Consider the following 22,589-nt stretch of genomic DNA (forward strand, 5'->3'; position numbering starts at 1 on the left):
GTAAATGTGGAAGTGCAGAAGGGATTGACTTAGCCATGTCAGCTTCATCACTGAAATACCTAAACTCCTTGGAAAGGTGCCTATAGTTTGCTCTTCTGTTTTTCGGAAGTAGTTATCCTGAGTTTGATTCTCTGCTGCCGTATGCAGTTGTTGACATCAGTAACATGGGTGTAAAATGTCACCAGATCATAAGGCAGCCAGCATTCACCTTGCATTTGTATTCATGACTATACAAGGAAGAGGGCAGCAGCGGGTCAGGCCCACTGAGATCCACAGAGATTACTTTGTCGATGTGGGTTGTTTATATTCTGATGGGGTGTTTTATAATCGACTCTTAAAACTGTGCCACAGCCTATTTGTTCTGGTTTCATGGCAGAGCAGATTGGAACATGAGAACAGTTGTGGTTTTCCAGGGTTTGATTTTATTTTGTTCCGTTTTGTTGTAGGAATGGCATTACATCTCCTCTTAAAATTTTACTCAAAAGATCCTAAAGTTTCCAAAATGTAAAGAGCTTAAGAGTAAAGAGTAGATATGGTTTAAGATCAGGCCTGGCAAGCATTCCCTGCGTTGTCAAGTGTGCTCACCCACAAATTCTGGCAGCTAGCTTAGTGCTGGATCTTTCCCAAATAACATGACAGAGTCCACGTTTGGGAGCAAGTCCCCCTCATCTGTCTCACAGCAGCCCCAGCCTCTCGCAACAGCTTCTGCTTTGTAGAACCATGGCCCACATGCACTCGATATAAGCCCCAACACAGGGCATACCCTCCCTTTCTTTTACTGTTCTGTGTTGATTTTAGCTGGCTGCTGGAGTCCCACCCAGCTGATTTCTCATTCCCATTCTTCAACAGAGGGTTCTGAGACACCTCGTTTCTCCAGCCCTCATGCCTCAAAGAACATGCACTTCTTGCACCCATCCTTCTAATAGATCTGAGGTGATGGCTGTGGTAGGAAACTGGGTTGGAGACCAAGAGAGGGAAGTCTTATCCCTCACTGAGCCACTGTGTCATGGTGAAGAGGTATTTTGCCTGCAATTCATATGGCTGTATGTCTGCACAAGCCAATCTAAGTACCTCCAGTGGCAATTAACATCTCCCAAATATACTTCTGGTCCAAGTAGGACGAGTTTGTTCTTTGTAAATGTCTACATCTCTTTCTTAGCATCACTCTAAAATATCTTACCTTGAATTTCAGTGTGACTCTCAAACATTGGTGTAGGGAACCTACTTTGGCAGGGGGGTTGGACTCGATCTCTGGAGATCCCTTCCAACCCCTACAATTCTGTGATTCTGTGATTTTGTGGGTTTGTATTTCCCATTCCGTTTTCTGATTCTTTCCTTTGTTTATCAGTGTGGCCTGTTTCTCACTTTTTATATGTACTTTTACAGTGGGACTCCAGATGTCAATGAAGCCAAGTGCTTCATCTAATTAATAATAATAACAAGAGAGAGTGATATACTCTTCATGCGAAAATTTAATTTTTTTTCTAATTTCTGCTCAGCTGAAGCAGCTCATTTCTCTTGAAACGCAATTGAAATGTCATTAGTATTTTCATTAGCGTGATGGCTGATGATACAAGGCCAGCAAGTAGATTTGGGGCCTAGGCTGATAAATTTTCATGACGTTTTTGTAAGACTGTGCTAAACACTTCAGAAGTCACATGCCAAGTGGTTTCAAACCATTTAAAAAAACAGAAGTCTTTTTTTATAACTCTTGAAATGAGAAACAGCCACATAGCTAAACAGGAATAGCACAGCAATCCCCAGAAATACCCAGCACTTGCTAAACATTTTTTTTTCTCTTTATTGAAACAGTTAGTCTTCATCAATGATGATATTTTACTGACGAGACTTTGGCATTTTGCAGATTTTTTTTTTTTTTCCCATCTCTGAGGATTCACATTTCTAGATAGGATGGATTTCATGTTTATGGGGAGAAGAGAAATTCCTGTGGAGAAGGCCAGTGTAAGACCTAATCATGACTTAGGTTCCCTTTAGAAGCATTTTTGAAAGGCTGAAATGTATTTAAGTGATATATGTGCATAAGCTATCTTGACTTCCAGAGCCTTTTTCCATCACTAAATGAACAATGAAGAATAGATAAACAAGAGAGAGGAAATGTTGAACTCGGTTAGTTGTCTAGTAAGTCTGAGACATTTTGCCCTCTTTGCTTTGAGTTATCTCAAAGACACAGACGAAATGAATTGTATATTTGCGATGGCTTGTGCTTATATCTGCTGGATAGGCTATGTTTATTTCATTGATTCCTTCTGTTTGTGCTAGCAATTACAGAGTTATGTCCTGTGAGTCCATTCAGTTTTGAATTTCAGGGGTTTTAGACATATTTTTAATTCTCATTTTACTAGGAGAATGGAAAAAAAAAAACTGTGCTCCCCTCTTTGCCATATTAAGCAAACAGCCTTTGTCGTAGGACAGAAAAAGAAGTCTCTTTTTTCCTTCCTGGGTAACAAATTCATCCTAAAGAAGTATGGGAAGTTTCCATGTTTTATAATATACTTTATATACTTATTGCCTTGCACTGCAACCATTTTCTTCCCATTCAGGAAAGAGCTGACAGGGCATGTTTTTGTTGTTCCTTCATTGGTGACAAGGGGATATTTACAATGATGAGATATTTCCCTACCCACAAGAGACTTTGGGACAAGCAAAGATGAAGGCTCAGGGTTCGATTCATTTGCTAACATGTAGTTGTCAGCTGTCATTTGAGAAGCCTAGGATATTCTGCCTGGCCTCCAGCTGCTCTTGCAGAAGGGCAGAGGTCTTGCATGAAGTCCTTTATCATAGCTGCCAGCCACCCTTGGAGGTTTCAAATACCTCAGGGCATTTCAAACGCAACCAGGTGCCTATATAGAGCTTACACTCCTGACCCAGGGGTGTACTATCCATATTTTAGCCTCTCTATTTGAGCATGAGGAATTTAAACCTGCCAGTTTGACATTTGACCATTGAGCTTCTGGAGGGATGGATTCTCTTACCAGCAGAAGATAGCTACTTGAGTTAGATTTCTCTATTTTCGTTACAGTTAGTGAAAGTTTTGCCAGTGTATCCTGCAGAGTAATTTGTCTTGGAATAAAGAAAACCCCTGCTTTTTCTGTTGAATCACCCACTCCACTTTTTTTTAATATTAATTTGATCCCTGTTGCCTGTAATACGAGCTTAGGTGCATAGCTCTCATGTAGAAACTGAGCTGTTGCCACCTAAAATTAGATGAAATGAACCACTTCTATTCTTATAACATCTTAAGGAGGGCACAGGTAAAAATCTGAAGATTTAGTCTTCTAGACAAAACTCACAATATTGAATGGGGTTGAGATGTTTTACTGGCAGCTGTCCCAGTAGGAGAAAAGCTTTTCTCAAAATTGCTCAAAATTTGAAAGAAAATCTCCTTAGATATCTTCCTTCAGGGATTCTTGTTTTCCTGAAGAACTTGCATGGTTGTATGTTATAAACAATTGTCTGAATCCAGAACCTATAATTTGATAAATCCTTACAGAGATATGAACATTATAAACTTAATTTCAAGCACAAAGGTTGGAGATACTACTCTTGACAGATTCCAAAAGTTCATTGTTCTTTTTTTCTGTAGTTTGATGGGCTGATCAAAATCTCAGTGGGAGTCAGAATTTCAGTAAATTCTGCCACTGTTAAATATATCCATTTTGTTAATAAAATTCTACTGCTACAGCAAAGCAATTTTAATTAAAGGAAAGTTCTGCTTTCATCTTTTCTCTGTCATGATGCTATGCCAGAACTTTCTAGATTCTTATATTCCCTCTCTGATATATCTTACTGTATTTGGTCTGTGTAGCAAGTATATATGGTTATGTGGACAGAAGTTCATTGGAGAAGGACATAGGACATCCTTTTAGATATTACTAAACAAGAAAACTAAAGATAAGCTTGCCCTAAAGTTATACAGAAAAGCACTCCGGAAATTCAGATTGATATTGACATAGATATGCAGCATTCAAGCTGATAACGTAACTCCAAATGTCAGTGTTTAAGAGTATTTCCCAGTATGCCCTTTATTCCCTGTTTCATTCCACTTTGCACTCTTCACCTCTTTAACCTCTTCTTCATCAGTCAGATCACTTCCTGTGTATGTGCTCCATGAAGTCATTCTCCACCTTTATTACACATGGTCTCTTTGCCATCCTTCTTACACTACTAAGGGAAACATTCTGCAGCAAGAATTTTAATGAGAATCACTCTCAGTGAAGTATTTCCTATCAGAATTTTAATTGGGAAGAAAAAAAAAAAAAATCAGATCCAAAAGCTTTATGCTAAGGTTTGTATCAGAGCAACAGTTATCACTGAAGTTTTTGATAGGTTATAAGAGAGATCATTTTCAGAAGGCCATTAGAATAGAGCAACAATTAAAGTACAACATACTACAGTGCTAACTAATTATTAAAATTTCGTTGCTAAGGTTAATTGGCAATAACACTTATGATATTACCTATACATCTATTTAAATAGATTTCAGTTTTCATATTCCAGTCAATTACTGTGGTTTTGTGAATAAATGTCCTATATCTGTTGATCCGAAATGTAGAGAAGGAGAGGAACTATATATGCACTCCCAGTGTGTATTATTTTTCATTTCCAGTGCTGATAAAGCAAGCACTCATTTTAATGATAAATTAGCATTAACGTGGGATAAATGGACTCGGATATTAAAACAAAGTCAGCATAGGATCTTCTAAAAATAAAAACTCCTCCATTATGGTCTCCTAGATTGTAGGGCATACTGGGAATTCCATTAAGAGCTGAGATTTTATTTCCACTGTATGTTGTACTCGGAGTATTTCTCATTGTATGAACTGGAGCATAGCTTGTTAAACATAAAGAAAAGAAATGAAATGCCCAGGCTGCTCAGAAGGGAGGATTTTAACTGGAAAGTCAGCAGTCTTGGATGTTCTTATCAGCTCTATGACTGAATTCACGGAAAGGATTTCAGCTAATTTTTATCCCACCTGTTCCCAACTGCCTACCACTGTGACACAGCTGCCTTTGATTGTGGCTGCAGTGACTAGAAAGGTGTGAACCCCTCTGAAGAGAAGGTCAGATATTTTGGGACTAAGCCAGATGGTGGAGATGCCTACCTGGTTCTTTGGTATTCCTTTTGTGCAATGGGTTCCAGTAACATCTCTGGTATAGCTTACCTTTCTAACACAGATGCCTCCACCTATCTACTGAAATCACTGTAGTACAAATATGACATTTTAGTTACAAAAGAAAAAGCATCAGCTAAGTTTTTTTGAATAATACAGATGCACTTTTATCTGATGCACATGCAGAGAGCACCTAAGCCATGTAATTTCTAGTGGAATATTGTGTTCTATTTTCTCAGTGGAGGAATCTTAGTCAAACTTGTTCAGCAAGATTTTTGCTAATAATTTTGCTTATTTCTTATTGTGTTTGCTTTCACAACCTTTTCTACACTGCTTGTGCATGAAAAATGACTCCATCATTACACCAGTTCCATCCTGATTCCTCATTCATCCTCCCCCACTATCAAGTTGACTTTTCTGCCCATGTTTCATGCCAGCACTCTCCTACCAAAGCTGTCACTGTCCCATTTAATCTGTGATAAATACAAACTGCTCCCAACTCCATTTGCCTAGGGGATATCAGCTCTATCTGCCACATTTAAAAATTATCATCCCTGTTGTTAAGAAAAACAACAACTCCAAACACCACCCTTGACTTTTCTCATTACTTACAGACTGAAATTTCCCCATCTGTCTTTCCTCAGCTGTGTTCTCGAAAAGAAATCCTAGCTCCTGTTTCCTTCCTCTCAAGTGAGCATATCATCATCCACTGACAGTTCATTTCAGCGTGACTACTCATCTCTAAGCTGATTCTTGCTCGCAGCTACATATATGTATTTTTTTATTATTTCTGCCCTTCAGAATACCTAATGGCTTTTAATGCCTTAAAAAAGAGCCCTTTACCTCACTCTTCCAGCCTATCCTCCTATGCTCCCTCAAACACTTATTTTCGTTTCTCGTCTTTCAAAGCTTTTAATGTTTGTCCTTCCCCCTCTGCAAGAGAAATTAGTTCGTCATCACTGTGTGTTAAATGATTCATTCGTTGAAATATTTCACGGCAAATTTAGTTTTTTCAGCACCATCAGTTTCTGTCTGTCTCTCTTTATTCTGTCTGTCTCCAGCAACTGTAAACCGTATCTTTCTGCTCAGTGAAAGTTCCAGGCACTAGGCAGGACAAATCCTTGACTCTGAACCCATTAACAAGTCCCTATAGCTTAAATCTATGTTCACAAGGCCTGGGATATTGGAGCCTTTGACTCTGAATTAGCCTTTTGAACCCTCGGGTTTTTCTCTCATTAAATTTATTGATTGCTGTCACCCGACAAAAGCTCACATAGTCTTCTACTTTGATCCAAGTTCTGCTGGAAATCCTTGTGTTCTTCAGTTCCTGGCTTGACAAATTTTGATGGTTTCTTCCATAGTATTTTCAAACCCCAGTTCCACCCTGCCGGAAGGTAAGGGGGCTGGAGGGGACTGAGCACAACCCTGTACTGTTCTAGCATCTGAAGTGTTTCCATCAACTCCATTAAATCAGTTTTCATCTTTCAGTCCTTGAAGGACTGAACTTCTCTGCACACATCATTTTGATTCCCATGGCCAAAGATGCACATCTGTTATTCCTCAGTCTCCTGTTTCATGCCTCCTCTATGTTCATGTTGGCAATATGCAGAGGAGGGTGTAATGGAATGAGATGGAGGATTCCATGGGAAAAACAACACCAAAACAAAACCAAAATGCTAGGCTTAAGACTCCAACTCCTAGAAAGCCTAATAATATAAAATACAAGTTGGAAGCAGTTGGAAGACTGTCATTTTAAATCAAATGACAGCTGATCATTCCCTTAGCTGGAAGGGCAAGGGGGGCAGGAGATTCATCTGGATGATGAGCAAAATAACGTTTCCTCCTTGGATTTAGTTCTTGCATGGAGAATAACAAAAGCTAGATGATATTCAAACATTACATGCCTTTACATAGCTCAGTGCAGTCCTGGATTCCACCTTTCTAAGGGGAAAGATAAGTTGAATCCTCTACAGACAACCCCATGTCTGTATATAGCAATAGCATTTGCTCTGCTTGCAAAAAATGCCTTCTGAGGCCTCAGGTATGCAATAATTGCCACTATATTTCCTGTCAGGAAACACAGTTATCTTCAGGAGAGTGAAGAGGACTTGAATTTTGTGAACTCAGGCACAGAGATTCACCCAAGTAGAAAGGAATGGCAAGATGCATTTAACCTCATTAGTTTCAGTAGGGCTGACTTTGTGCAATCCATCAGTGTACAGATACATTAGGGGAACTAAACTATTTCCACATCTCATTTACATAATGGATGGGATGTGAAATGAGTCCTATGGAAGAGAAGCACCCTGGAGGCACAAAAGTTTATCACAATATGTAAGAGTTCTTTTAGATCATTGCATTAAATTTCCACTAACAAGATAACAAATTAATTGTCTGTATTACTGTACTAACCCAAAGCGGATAAAGTGTATGATTCCAGCAGAAGGCAGCTGTTTAAGACAGCTTGGTGGCTATGGGAGAAGGCAGAAGAGATTAGTATGTCTCCCAGCATTTACGTTCCATGATGCCAGCCCTCCTCTTGCCCCTTTAAGAAATCTGGCTCTTCTCTAATCTGATGTTGGACTTGAGCTTTATTAGTGAAGTGAGGGAGAATGAGTAAATCAACTGTATCAGACAAGCCTCAGGACATCTGGAAATTGATCATTCTGCAGAAATAAGCACTCTCTGTTTATTAGCTGGGAGTTCATCACTATCACTTCTCTTCATCCAATTCCTAAGAGATTTCAAAGCTATCATCATAGCATTAGCTCTTCTGACTGTGCTACTGCAGATAAAGATCAGAAGATCTATCTAATGATGGCTTTTTCATTCTCCCTCTCTCTTTCTCTAAAGATACCCTGATATATATATATATTAAAAAAAAAAAAAAAAAAAAAAAAAAAAAAAAAAAAAGTAAGAAAGTAGCTAGAATGAAATAAAGCAGTCTCCATGTTTTAAATTTTTCCTGTTGGCAATGACAGTAATTTTTTTTTATTATTCTACAGGAACTTGGTTTTATTCAGGGGGATATATCCTGTAGAGCAGAAAATCCTTCATGGGAGAGGTGAAATTTGAGGTTTCTAATGCAGTAGTGGAAAAAGAAGGAAGATAAAAAGACCTGAAGCCATAAAGCAGCACTGTACGTTGAAAGTACAGTTATTTTAAAATGATAATGCACGTCAAATAGAATCCAGGGAAATGAATTCCATAAGCTAGAAAGGTAATAATATTACTTTAAGAAGAATAATTACTTTCCTTAACTACATTTATCACATAGTAATTCAGTTCTCCCTTCTGGAATGTGACGCAATGCCAAACTTTTGACTGATTTATTTAAAATTAGCCTTTAAAAAGATACACTCAGATACAAGGCTTCTTCTGGTTCTTTATTCAAAACATAATAGCTATCAAAATGCAAATACTGTCTTAAATGCAAATACTAACTTAATGTTTAAATGTGCTTTCCTGTGCAACTGCTCTATGTAGCCTCATTGTGCAGAGAGTGGGAGAAAAATTGTAAGAGTTTTCTGATAACAACAGTGGGATGCATAAACATGTTAAGTACAGCCATGGATTTCCAAAATCTGTGGGGAATGTGAGATCCAACTCAAGGCACTTACTAAAGACAAATCTTTCTCAACAGAAACTTCTCAGTAATCAATTGTATCACCTTTTTCTCTCTTTTTCCAATGGCAAAATGGTATTGATCATTTTTGAACTGGCATTTAGAGTTCCAGCCTGGCTGCATGCTGTACTAGCTTCTGCACACAAATAAAAGAAAAGGTGGACGTTGTCCAACAACTTTCCCATACAGATACAAGATGAGAAAAAACAGATGAATGCAATAAGCAGAGTGAACAGTAAAACAAGGAGAGTTAATTAATCCATTTGTACAGAACCTAGCACTGTGGAGCTAGACCACATAACTTGCAGTGTAAGTACTTAATAACAACAATAATTATGACTAGGCCTTTAAAATTAATGTATTAACTATCAGCCAGAACTCATAAGTTGCTTAGCCAGTACCAGGGGACCCATAAATCATTAAGTGAAGGGCCCATTTTACATCAGTATTGTTTTGCCTCGTGCACAGCCTTTCTGTCAGTCTGTCTCGAACTAGAAGAGTGCTACTCATGGTTCACCCTTTTATTAATAATCATCATGATTATTTATTTATAATCATGCCATTATTGTGTTAGGTTCTTGATAATCTCCTTTGTGTACATCTACCTCTGTTTTTGAAGCTATCTTTTGCCTTTGCTCTTTCTCATTTAACAAGTAGTGATTGATTTTCTCCCTGCTCTGCTGCCCATTGTTCAAGTAAAAATGTGCGTTCACTGTTCTCTGTGATATCAGCAGGACTCAGATAACTTAAGACATGAGTCTTTCATGAGGTGAAGTAATCTCTAAATTGGAGGAAATAAACAAAGATCAACTGGAAAGTGGTAAAAAAGGGTCTGAAACAGGTCACCAGTACACATCATCTTTCTCTCTGTCTGGAGCAGAAAAAAAAAAAGATGAAATAGCACTTGAGTCGTGGTAGAGCACGAATTTTAATATGCCCCCTTTCACTGTGTTATGAACTATTTATTTTTACTTTATTCAAATATGTGCTGAACTAGGGTGATCTCTTATTTCACATTTCCTAAATAGAGAATCCCAAATGAATAACAGTAGTCAAATGAAGGGTGGTGATTCCACACCAATGGGTCAGTTTGACTGAAGGGTAAACATCCTACCACAGCAGTGTGAATCAGCCTTGTGAGAAAATAGTTACAACTCCATAGCTTTCCAGCGGTGCCTCCAATTCTCAGTTATCATTTTGGTATCTGGGACAGGAACCCAATGATTCTTCCTTATTGTGTGTTTCAAATCCAAAAGTTATTCCTGTTCCTCAATTCAGAGGCAAAATTCAGTGAGGTGAGTGATACAGGCTCAAGAAACCAACTGTATAAAACAAAAGACAGATGGCCAAACCCATGATTCACCAGTGATGAGCTGCAATTGGGCCACATAGACTTTGAAGTAATTCATTACATTTGTACCTCTTCTTCAGGGGGAGGATTTTTTTCTCAATGATTTGTATGACCTTGCTAAACCCAAGTAGGTGGTAATTGAGCAGCAACTACTTCTTCAAAAGAAACAGAATAAAAATATTGAAAATATTGACTCACTCCAAAGGCAGTAAGCAGCACTTTGGTCTTTGACCTTTAAGCATCCTAAGGTAGTCAATAACCTGGCTGTTAGATGCTGTGCCTGCCACTGATTTTGATTTGGGAGTAGTTTAACCTTGAACCAAGATCCAAGTAACCACGGCAACAGGAAGTCGGCCTCTCCATCCAAGGAGTGGGAATCCATAAATCAAGGTCCCTAATGCAAACACTGTGTGCAGGTAGAGATTTGAGAGGATAAGTGGTTTGTGAGGGATTACCTTTGAAAAATGAATGACTGTCCCTTGATATGTTGAAGCACAGCTTCACAGAGACCTTTTTTTATCAATAGAGGTTAACAGGTTACAGCTGCATGTTTTCATACAGCTCTTTATATAGGCCATTCAGTTTAATTAGAACCAGATGCTGAATTTATTAGGCTGTTATATGCACGTGCATATATATGAATGCATATTGATACATACACCCACACATAAGCGCCTTTCTTGTGCACAATCTACATTCGTGACAAAGTAATGTTAAGCCTCAAGCTCAAGCACTATGGGATGGTGAAGCCTTAGCTTTTCACACGCACGGTTCCATAGTCCTGGGATCACATAAGCATAATTGTCTGGCCAAATATTTCAGTCTTTCTGTTGAACAGTGCTTTATATAATGTATAGCACTCACCTAATGAACAGCTATTTGGTAGTTTGATTTTCCTCTCCTTATTCAGTTGTGACCCCATGTCTCATTTATTCCACATTTCTAAGCCTTGCTATGAATAGATGAATGTTTCATGAATGTTGATAATTTTATTTTTGCAGCACTGCTCTTGAGATGAGGGGTATATTATTGTTCTCATTTGTAATAGGGAAGCTGAGCAGAGAGGGATTGAAGTTGAATGGATACAATTTGAGATGCTTAGTGCTCAATTTGAGGCTCTGGGAGAATGTACAGTCTAATATGCAAAGGCTCCTCAGTATATCTCTTCCAAGCCACAACCTCTGACTGCAATTCTGTCTCAGCCCTGAATATTTCTGCTTTCGGACTCATTCTGCTTTATTAAGTTGCAGGTTTTTAATCTAGACTCCTCTTCCAGACTCATTCATTCTGTAGCCCCTAATCTTTCAGACTCCTCTCACCAGTTCAGTCCTCTGCCTGAGTCTGATAAAGATCTTTTCCACAATTTCTGGGGTCTTGTAGGTTTCCTGACTATTTCTCATTTTGCATGCAAGGACAAAGGTAGAAACTGTCATAGCAGCTCCGACTATGAATGCAAGAAAATGTTTATATCTGGAATGGCTGAGTACTGACAACAGAGGCAGCAAACTGCCTGGAAATCATCTTGATCTTCTGAGAACTTCTTTGAAGATCTTTAAGGAACTCTTTGAGGAACTACCAGATGCTAACCAGCTGTGGTTAGGGAGAGCAGTGGGCACTAACCCCTGCATAAGATGAACGGCCCAGTCTTCTGACCTGACCTGCTGTCAAGTGGTTTTCCAATAGCCTGGAACTTAGATGAGTGACATTGTGGAGAGGCATCCAAGGCTTCAGAAGTCCTTGGACTGATAATATTGCTAGATTTTTGGATTTGGGGAGTTTGTCAATCTTGGCTAAGTGCCTCCAAGGGCTGTGATCAAGGCCATGAGGATGCAGGTGTTTTGCTCCTCAATCCTGCAAGTGAGATGGAAGGGCTTGAAGAAGGCTGGATAGTTTTTGTGTATTAACTACTCATTGTGAAGCTGGTACTGACAAAATGGATTAATTTTTTAATGACCATAGGATCCTCTTTGAGGTTAGAGAAACACTAAGAAGAGAAGAGTTTCACATGAAAAGAAATAAAGCATCTTTTCCAACAGCCTAGCCAAATTGGTAAGGAGAACTTTAAACTAGAAGTGACAGGGGAAAAAGATGGTGACCCACAACCAAGTGAGGAAGTGATGAACCAGGCTGACAAGAAAAGTTTTCAGGATGATAATAGAAAGGAGTAGAAAGTCATGGAGAATTGCCTAAGAATTAGTGATGGACCAGCTGAGAGCTTACAAGTCAGTATTCACAAGCAGACTTAATGTGGACAGTGTGAGTGTTTGCTGTAGATCCCTTGATTAGAAAAAAAGGAGAAGAGGTCTTTTTTAATTGCTGAGAAGAAGCCTATTGTTCACCTCAGTGTGACAGGAAAAAGAAAAGGAAAAAGAAGGACTGCAGCCTGCTTTGAAAAATCTGACTGAATCATGGGATACAGCCCTGGAGAAAAGTGAATTTGAGGAGAACTTGTTGATTTTCGTTTACCTTCTCCAAATTCAAAAATGTTCCGCAACAGTGAGCATCAGTTCAAGCAAAGGTAGCAGGAGACTTGCATGCATGAGCAAAGAGCTACTAACTAATGTCAGACATGGAAAGCAAGCAAAAAAATAGAGGAGAAAGGAGGAGCTGCTGGAGAAATATAGAGAAAATATCTAAGCATGCAGAGGTGGGTTTATGAAAGCCAAAGCCTATCTGGAATTGAATCTGGTGGAAGCAGATGGACAAAGAATGTCCAGCAGGTACAGGAGCAGGAAAAAAAAAAAAAAAAAAAGACTAGGGAAAACGTTGGCACAGTGCTGTATGGAGCAGAGACACCTGTGGCATAGAATAAAACAAAGTATTCAATGTCTTCTTGAGCTTTCCTGATAAGTCTAGTCTTTCGAGACCCAAAGGTGATGAGACCTCTGAGGAAAGAAAACATATCTGTGCTATAGGAGGATCATGTTAGGAATTATTTTAGTAGACCAGACACAGAAAAATCCAGAGATTTATGAAGAGAAATCATCCATGATCAGCATGATGGTGCTTTTCTCTTTGCCCAAAGAGATTTTGAATCCTCCATCCTTGAAGATATTTAAAATCTAATTGGACGTGGTCCTGGTAACTGGCTGACTGTGCTTGAGAAGGGAATTGGATTAGATGAGCTCCAGAAATCTCTTCCAACATCAGCTCTTCTGTGATTTTATGAATCTTCATGTAATTTAATTCCCAGAATCCATATTTTCTCTGAGGCACATGTACAAGATTTGAAAAAAAGAAATTACTTAAGAAGAGCTACATTTGAAAAATGAGTGGCTGTCCTGAATATGTTGAAATCCATTATTGCAGATACTGAGAAAGGTCTTCATAAATTAATGAAGACACAACAAAAGATCCTCATCTTTGCTTCAGTCTCATGAAAGCAGAACTACTGGATCTTTATAAAACAGCCACTGCTAGGAGTTTACCAAAATCAACAAAAACCTCCTGATTTTTCTGTAAAAAATGCTGAGCTATTTTAGCTGACTTCTCACTTAGTAAATTCATGTATTCATAGATGTATATGTACATATCCACATAGGCAAACTCATACAGATATTACATATAAATGGCCAGGCATACATTCAGATGTATACACAGGAAGATATAATACGTAACATTTTAAAAATAGTGGTTTAAATATGAAACATTTACATGAAAAAAAAAGAAAAGAAAAAAAAAAAAGTAATAAGAATTAAAGTCATGAGAGAGCGTGAGGAAGATTGCTAAGGTAGAAATTTAACAGCCCTGTTTGCATAGCTTTTATTTTTTCTGTAGTCCTCTGTATATTTCTAAGTTAATTCATTTCATGTTGTAATCTACATACGCCATCAGAATTGGTTGGCAAACAAAAGTATGGCAAAGAGTTCTTTTTCTTTTTTTTTAAACTCCTACCTCTTTCATGAGTTGTAAAGTATAATTTTATAAGGAAGAGGATTCCTAAAAAATGGGTAAAAGTCTGATGTGCGTTAAAGAGGGAATGACATGCTGAGGCCATTATTGGTGCCTTTATTCAGATGAAGCACACATTCAGTAGTCACTACAGAAGTATGTAACCACGTGCAGAGAACAAACTATACAGAGAATGACAAATAGATGATCCCGATGAAAAGAGATAAGAAACATGTCTGTTTTTAAACATGTACAGGTGGGGGTATATCTTTACAAAATAATATGTAACAATGTGGAATTACCGTGTTGGTTTGCCATTGTTATAGAGATCACTGATGATAACCCTTCAGGCAGAAGTATTAGAAATTACCAAAAATTTTGATTTCTTGAGCATCAAACCCACAATTAGATCTTGAAATCAGACACTTACAGGGAAATGTGAAAATATACTGGAGTGGCAAGGACTGTCACCAAGTACACAATTCCAGATATTCTGCACTCAGATTACTTCCTAAATGTTCATCCAAATTTTGCTTTCTTTCCCAGGAATTGTAGGCCCCCACTTAAAAGCAGACCAGACTTCACTTCACAGTAAAATGGAAAGTTCTGCCTGTAATGTGATGACCAGAAGGAAACCAGCAACTGTAGAGAGTGTTACAATACCAACTCCAGTATTATCTCTCCTACCTTCTTCATCAGCAACATCTGAAGCAGGTAAAGTGGCTTCTCTCCACCCCCTTCTACATCTCCTCCACCCTCTTTCTACTGGCACTGCATTGAAAAATATGGTTTTTTTACTGTTTTCCCTGATTTAAGTAGTTGTTGCAAATGCACAAATCCAATGTGATAATCAGGCAGTAATTCTTCTTAACACTTTCTTACCATGATCATATCTTGGCATATCAAATATATTTTATTCACATAACACTACTTGTGCAATAATGAGGATTCAACAAGAGCACTTGTGGTCTAGCAGGGGACTCTGAAGTAAGGCTCCTGGGTTTCTTTCTCAGCCCTGTTGTTCATTTATTTGAATGTTCCCATCCGTGTAGCACGAATACCTAGTGAATAGCTAAGGAGCAGCTGAGATTTCTTCAGCATACTTCAGTGATTTTAGCATAATATTCTGTCTTGAAAATGTGAAGTTGTTTAGGGCAATGAACAGTGATTTAAAGCACATAGGAATAAATAAGCCAGAGTAACATGTTTTTCAATCAATTTATACTTTGTGCTTCTGTTTGGAATCACATTGGAAGGTGGTACAGCTTAATACTGTCAGAAGTTGAGCCAAGTCATTCCATCATCATCATGCTTGAGCACAGATAGATAAGTTGATCTTGAATTATGTCATAGTGAATGGGGAACCCGCCATACTGAATCCTACATGCAGCCATTGAGAATTTCTTAGTCTCGTCATATATCTGAATCCACATGAACAAACATTATATCTGTATTCCTTAGTTATGGAATGATAACATACTTAATTATTCATTTGAAATTGCTGTTTCAGTGCTCTCCTTTTGTTTTCCTCTGGTTTCCTGAATAAAGAGTGAAAACAAAGGACCCATGTTGTAAAGTGGCTTCTAAAAGGATATAATTCTACGTAAGAAAACCAGGAGTCTTTGTTTAGCTTTTAATACTTTCCTATATATAAACTAAGGAGAGATTTTTAATGCAACAGAGAATGAAAGTACACAAATATTTTACGATCACTTTCAAGACGAAAATGTATGCTAGACTTGAAATAGTTCATTCTCTCGATTTTCAGAGGACTAATTAAATTGTTGGTTTATCTGTAGCCCAGATGTTGAAATTTAGAGAAAACTGAAAGAAACTGTATTAATGGGAAAACAGGACAGTGCTTTGGGCTTCCTGTAACTAATGCAGAGCTCCTTGAAAATCTCTCCATTCAAACCAAGTTGAAAACTGAGCCCAGCTGTTGAGCAGTTTTCTCTGTGCTGTGTTCTTGCAAGCAGCCCCAGGCAAATCTGAAAGGATAGAGTAGAGAATGACAGGCAGTAAGATTGATCCCTAGTGTCACAAACACACCAAAGCCATTCAGAATAAAGTTTGAGAAGCAGTGAAGAACTTCCAAAGCATCTGAAACACCTTGCCTCACTTCTGTGTTCTGTACCATTGTGCTAGAATGGGTTCTTCAGACCCCTGTAAGCTTCCTTGGGAGCATATGTTTTTGGTAGAGACTTTTCTTATTGCTTTGAAAGCTGTTACATGTGTAATATCAACCCTGTTCAACTTCCCAGCTTGGCCTGCAACCACTTTAATTGATCTGTGGGACAAAGGCATCTGCTCCCAATGGCAAATACAGGACCTCCGTTTTCCTTATTTTAAATGTGTAAAGCTGTATTTTTTAAGACTAACACCAATTCTTTCTACTTTGAGGTAGCTTGGCAAGGTGGTTTTTTTGTTTGTTTGTTTGTTTGTTTGTTTTTAATATGGTAAGGAAGGGCTGGAGGAGAAGTACAAAAGCTTTATTGGGTAGAAATAAGCAGCAGCTATGTGTACCAGTAGTGCGTAATTTTCCAGTTTGTTTTCATAATCAGCACTTGACAAAGAGAACTGAAGTGCGCGTGTCTCTAATAGCATGGGGCGAGTTTTAGACAGCAGCTTCCAGAAAGCAGATCAGAAATACAGGTGCTTGTCTGAATTTTCTGTGTTTTGGGAAGCCAAACTGCTTCCTTCTCCCATTGCTGTCTAGTGATGTTTCAGAAATAAGGATCCCCCATAATAGGTCCTCCATGCAGACAAATAGAAGAATCTCCTGACAGCCTTTTTCTGATGTCCAAGTTCTGTCTTCTGTTCAGCTCTGATTGCTTTTATTCCACAGTACTGGATTTTCCAGTTATGTCCTCCTTCTCTCTGTTGTTGCAAGCCTCCAGGCAGGTTCTGTGGTGGGAAAAGTATCTCTTCCAACACCTCTTTGCTGTGTGGAATTCAAGCTGTCACTGCTTGTAGCTGTGTCTGGAGGAAATATCCTGATTACAGTAAGCAGATTGATGTCCTCAAGTGTGAACAGTCACAATACAAGGAAAGATTCATTTATCAATATTGCATTGCATCAGCTATTTCCAGTCTCTGTTCACTTTGGTCAGGACTGTGCCAACTAGCTTCAGGCCTTCATAGAGGCAACATATAGCTTTACAGCCTGGCAAGGTGTGGATAGAATACTTTGTCCAGGAAGCAAAGTCTCCTCTCTTTATTCCTCTCCTTCCTGTACTGCTCTCTGTCCTGTAGTCTCCTCCATCAACTGGAGGTTGCCATCATGTTGTGTCATCTCTTAGAAGCATCCCATCTTCCTGTGCCTATGTACAAACATATTGTTAGTCTGGCCAACTTCCTCCTCATCTCTTTTGAGATAGCAATAGGGGAAATTCTTCCAACCAGAGCAAAGTTTCCATATGCAAATAGTAAAGCATGTGCAAGAATGGAACAACAAATCTTGAAAACAGAGCAGACAAATTTGAATCCAGGGTTGAGAAAGATCTGTCTGAATAAAATGGAAAAGCTTAGTATTTACCTTTGGTTTTCAGCAAAGCAGTATATCACATGGCAATATAGCAAAATATATTCTATCAGAATTGCTGACCACGAGCTTCTAGATGAGTTGATAACACCTGATGGCTCTCGCTTCAATAGTGGCTTATTTTGTCAGATCTCTGAAATTTTGTCATAAGCACACCTCATCAAATCTTCCCCCTGCAGACCCATCAAACTCTTTTCCACATAGTCACCCTTCTTCTAATTTAAAATCAAATGCTCCTGAATCTCAATAGCCAATATAATATTGGTTTTCTTAATACATCCTTTAAAAGCCTGATTTAGAGGGATATTATTTATTCAAGACATGCATTCTGACTATTGGCAGACTACATAACACAACTCTTGCAAGTTCAGAGGCTTGCTAGAGAGAAAAGCAAAAGCGTTAGTAGTTACTAATAAACTTCCTGAGAAAATCATAAAGGCTACAAAGCACCAAATGCACTTACAAGGAAAAAAAAAAAAATAGGAGGATAAAAAAATAAGACAGTAACCTAGCATAGAACAACTTTATCTATGTATCTATGTATCTATGTATGTATTTATCTATCTATCTCTTTATTTATTTACTTATTTCAAGAGAAATTGAGTTTCAGTCCAAATTGAAAGGGTCTGTCAGTCTATAAATTTTTAGGAGAGCAAGGAAGTATCTACACAATAAAGGAAGGCACTGGGTCGTCAGCTCTCAGATTTACACCTATGTGTAGATATCTACCCATACATGTTAGTATATCAACTGAATTTGGAGAACTAGACACACTGAGTACTGCACTCAGTTTCTGCCTACACTAGTGGATCTCTCTTGAGATCCACTTAGGTCTTTAAGCCTCAGTGTTCTCTTCTTCTTGAGTACTCAAGATAATCATCAGAGAGCTGGTATGACCATCAGAATACATGTGCATATTATATTATTTAGTACCAGCAATAAGGAGGATGTCATGTCAAATGGCAGTAAACTCCTATTTTGAAAATGGCAAATAGATATCATTGATTTCAATGGGCTGCAGAAATAACAGATACTGATAGATCTCAGTAAAGACATAAAATTGCGCAGATTTTTCTTTTCAAATTCTTTCCTGTCCTTTGGCTTGCTGTCTTTCCAATTAAAGTTGAGACCAGTGCCAAATCTACTAACTTTACTGCTGGCCTTGCAATTTTTTTTTTATTTTTTCTTTCTTTTAATTTTTGCTAAAATTCTCATCTGCAAAATTTATGTCATTAACTTTCTGAGAAAAAAAAAAAAATGCATCTTGAACATGGGAGTTTTCAAAAAGTCTCACAAATGACTCATGACAATGGTGATGCATGGCAACATGGCAATAGTGATAAAAGGCAAAATGTGGACAGCAAATGGTGTGCAAAGTGTTTGACTTATTCAATATTCTAATCTGAAGCTTCTAGCAGGATTTTGGAGGGACTCAAAGGAGCTGAATGCTTAGGATTGAAAATACTGGGACTTTGTATGTCAGTCATGAGTGAAGCCCCTGAGAGTTATGGTTTTGTGTGACCAGAATCTAACTTTTTTGATCAGGTGACTGAGAAAGAGCTCTCTGCCAGCTGCCTTTAGGGTTCTTACATCCATACTTTTTAGGGGTGACCTACTTGAGAGAAATTCTGTGCAACTAATCAGATTCCCCTTAGTAATTTGGACATTTCTTTTCCTTTCTCTTTTTTCGTCTCGTACCAAAATGACTGCATTCCTCTATTCTTTTGTCCTCTGTGAATCACAAACTGTAAATGGGTTTTATTTTTCTTTTTGGTGCGGGGAGTGGGTTACATATGGAAAATGTATTTTGTTTTGTAATTAATGAAAACCAGACTTTGGGAAGTTGGCCATCCAGGTCCTTATTTATAAGAGAGCATATGTCTGTGTTTTGTTTATGACTCATTCCTACTTCTTGCATTGTAACTTGTGTTTGTTTATGCAAGCTCTTTGCTGAATCCAAGCAACATGGTAGTGTAAGAGCCAATATTTTTGTTGTCCAAGAGGGGAGGACAGTAAGTAAGGCTCGTATGCCAAATCTGTCATAGTGAGCAAGGGAAGATTCTGCCACTTGATGGCTCCTGATTATCTACAGAGTTGCTACACCAGCAACTTTATTTTAAACTGCTGCTAGAAGATTATGTTGTTAACCACGAAGAGAGTGATAACCCTCAAAAGAACCTTTCTTGAAATCTTGGCTGCTCTAGAAACTTCAAGTATTTCAAAGCCAAATGACTGCTTGACAGTCAGGTGTAAATTAAGTTCGCAAGTAGACATGAGCTGAGGTTAATTTAGTGGGATGTTTTAATCTTTACTGGAAAGAAATCATGAACTCTGTCATTTCTCTTCCAGTAGTGCAGAATTGATGTGTTAGGAGTGAAATGGAGAACCAATTATTGTAATAGCAGAATTAATACATTCTGTCTTGCTCACAAAGACGTAGTTACTTGTAATCTACACGGAAATCTTGAACTCTGAACAGACACCATGTTCATTAACGGACAATGAAATAATTTAGGAAAAACAAGCAAGATCTTATGTCCTAAATAAAGGCCAAGAAGCCAACAAATGCTGGACTCTCTTCCAGCTCTGACAATGACTCATGATGTGACCTTGGCAAGAGACTTAGCTGCTTTGGACTTCATTCAGATCTAAAGTAAGTGATCAGAACCAGAAAGGAGCAAACTTGCTTCAGGGGCCATTAAAGTCAATTAGATGACAGTGTAGTTTCAGCTAGTTTCTGCAGAGATGATAGTAAAGAAATCCAGGCAGAATTAATGAATTTAACACAAGTGGAGTAAGCCACTGAACTTGCCTGTGCCCAGTAGTTTCAGTAACGAACTTTTTTAATATTATCTGATGTGCAAGAATTAAAGACCAGGATGAAGGTATCAGGAGCGTATGTTTGGTGTTTATTAAGTTCAGTAGTTATGGTGGACCGATGTAACATTTGTATTAAGCAGCCCCTTTTTTCCCTTTTTTCCCTTTTTTCATCACTAGAGAAGGAGACTGAATCAAACTCACAGTATAACACTGCTGTAGAAAAGTTTTGCTGCTTTAGAAGTGAAGAGAGAGATCTCTGAGCACAGCTCAAACTTAGGTTATCATCTGGAACAGTAGAAGGGGAGGTAATAGCAATTCTGGGATGACACTAAATTATCCATATTATTCTTATATTGCTTTTCTATGCAGAGTCATTTCACACATCTTCTACTTCTTCAATAGTCATATTTCACCCTATCAGTCTTGAAAGCTCCCCTTCTTCATAACACTGAAGGCAGGATTTCCATTCACTTGCTTGATCTAGTCCTGTTTCTGTCCTTGTCTCCTAACAGCCAGTCCACTGCTGAAAAAAAGGTTCAAGCGCCGTGAAATTGAAGCAATCCAGTGTGAGGTGCGCAAGATGTGTAACTACACCAAGATCCTGTCCACAAAGAAGAACCTGGATCACGTAAACAAGATCTTGAAAGCCAAGCGGCTGCAGAGACAATCAAAAACAGGCAATAACTTTGTCAAGAAGCGGAGGGGCCGTCCACGTAAGCAACCTCTCTCCTTTGATGAAGATTCCAGAGACCAAATGCCCGTTCTGGAGAAATGCATTGACCTTCCCAGCAAAAGAGGTCAGAGGCCAACACTGAATCCATTGCTGTTGGAGCAAGCAGCCACTCAAGACACAATCATGGCCACCATTGAGGCTGTCATACACATGGCTCGAGAAACACCACCACCACCTCCTCCTCTTCCTCCTCCGCCACTGCCGCCCCCTCTCCCTCTGCCCCGGACACCCCGGCTTGGGAAAAGGAAGAGCAAATCACCACAAGAGGAGGAGGATGACATGAAAGTGAAGCGGCACCGGAAAGGCAGAGGAAGTGAAAGCGAAGGCCTTCCCTAAGGCCAGCACACCCTGTTGGACATCAAGTGCTGATAGCAGGGTACGTCAGGACTGACAGACTGGAGGAATACAGTCTGCTTTGCCCCCAAGGCAGCACTGGACTTGTCACTTGGGTGGCCAAAACTTATTATGGAGAGATGGGGATCACATCTTCCTCTTCATCACTTCGGTCCCAGTCCCCCAGGAAAGAGGGGGGAAAGGGTGAGGAGATGGAAAGGTGGGGATAAGGGGGGTGGGGGGGATTTCTAAGTTGGGGATATTGTCTACTTTGCAGTTTCCAAAACTAATCAACATCTCAGCATTGCTGTGCTCACACCATACCCGGAGGCGGGAGGTCATCCTTGCAGAGAGCTGAGCATTGTCACTAGGGCTGAATGCTCAACTCAGATTCTGTTTGGTGGGCCAGGTGAAACTAAGAATAACCATACCATAGTAGAAATCACTGTTAAAAAAATAAATAAATAAAAAGAAAGAAAAAGGAAAAAAAAAAGGAAAAAAAAGAAAAAAAAGGCAAGAAAAAAAATAGTGTAATTTTCTCAACTGTGATCTTGGTTATAATATGTTTGAATTTTTTTTTTCAGTTTTATATACTACCAGGTTTTGGGGTAACATAACCCCAAATGCCTGACTCCTGCTAGAACTATATATATTTTTTTTCTCATTTACTTGCCTAGTTACAACTAGCTGCAATATAGGCAATAGACAAGTAGAGCCTTACACGCGCACACACTCATTCCGAGTGCTATCCCAAGAAACAACAGAATATCACAGCATTTCTAATAAGGTGTACATGGATATTCAGTTATGATAGCACATTTCTATGAAGCAACTTGGCATTTCCAATGGCATGTGAAAAAGGGGTCATCCATCAACCAAGTTGTTTTGATGCTCGGTACATATGAGTAGAGAACAGCAAGACACTTCTGGGGAATAGAGTTATAGTAAACATGGACAAAATCACCAAAAAAAATAAAAATAAAAATAAAAAGATAAAAAAGAGAAAAGAAAAAAAAAGTAGAACAGAAAAAAATAGAGTAAGAAAACAGGGCCCAAAACTACCAGTTTTTACCACCTGCAGTTCCCAGGGAAAATGATGGGAAACCCAGGCTCCAAATTATTTGCATTGGGTAGCAATGCCTTGATATGTACTTTTAAAGAAA

The 22,589-nt window shown here is 38.7% G+C and overlaps 1 protein-coding gene across 1 annotated transcript in view; it reads left to right on the forward strand.

Annotated features, from left to right (window-relative positions):
- SETBP1 (SET binding protein 1) overlaps positions 1-21,632 on the forward strand; it is an 84,539-nt gene extending 62,907 nt beyond the window's left edge. The window contains exons 3-4 of the mRNA XM_042831134.1: positions 14,546-14,713; positions 20,873-21,632. Of these exons, the coding sequence (XP_042687068.1) occupies positions 14,546-14,713; positions 20,873-21,429 (725 nt within the window). The 3' untranslated portion in view covers positions 21,430-21,632. The remainder of the gene's footprint in view (positions 1-14,545; positions 14,714-20,872) is intronic.
- Positions 21,633-22,589: the final 957 nt, after the last annotated feature.

This window comes from Centrocercus urophasianus, unplaced genomic scaffold, assembly GCF_019232065.1.
Source record: "Centrocercus urophasianus isolate 14NV4802_14NV808 unplaced genomic scaffold, USGS_Curo_1.0 seq_35, whole genome shotgun sequence".
Classification (NCBI taxonomy): domain Eukaryota; kingdom Metazoa; phylum Chordata; class Aves; order Galliformes; family Phasianidae; genus Centrocercus; species Centrocercus urophasianus.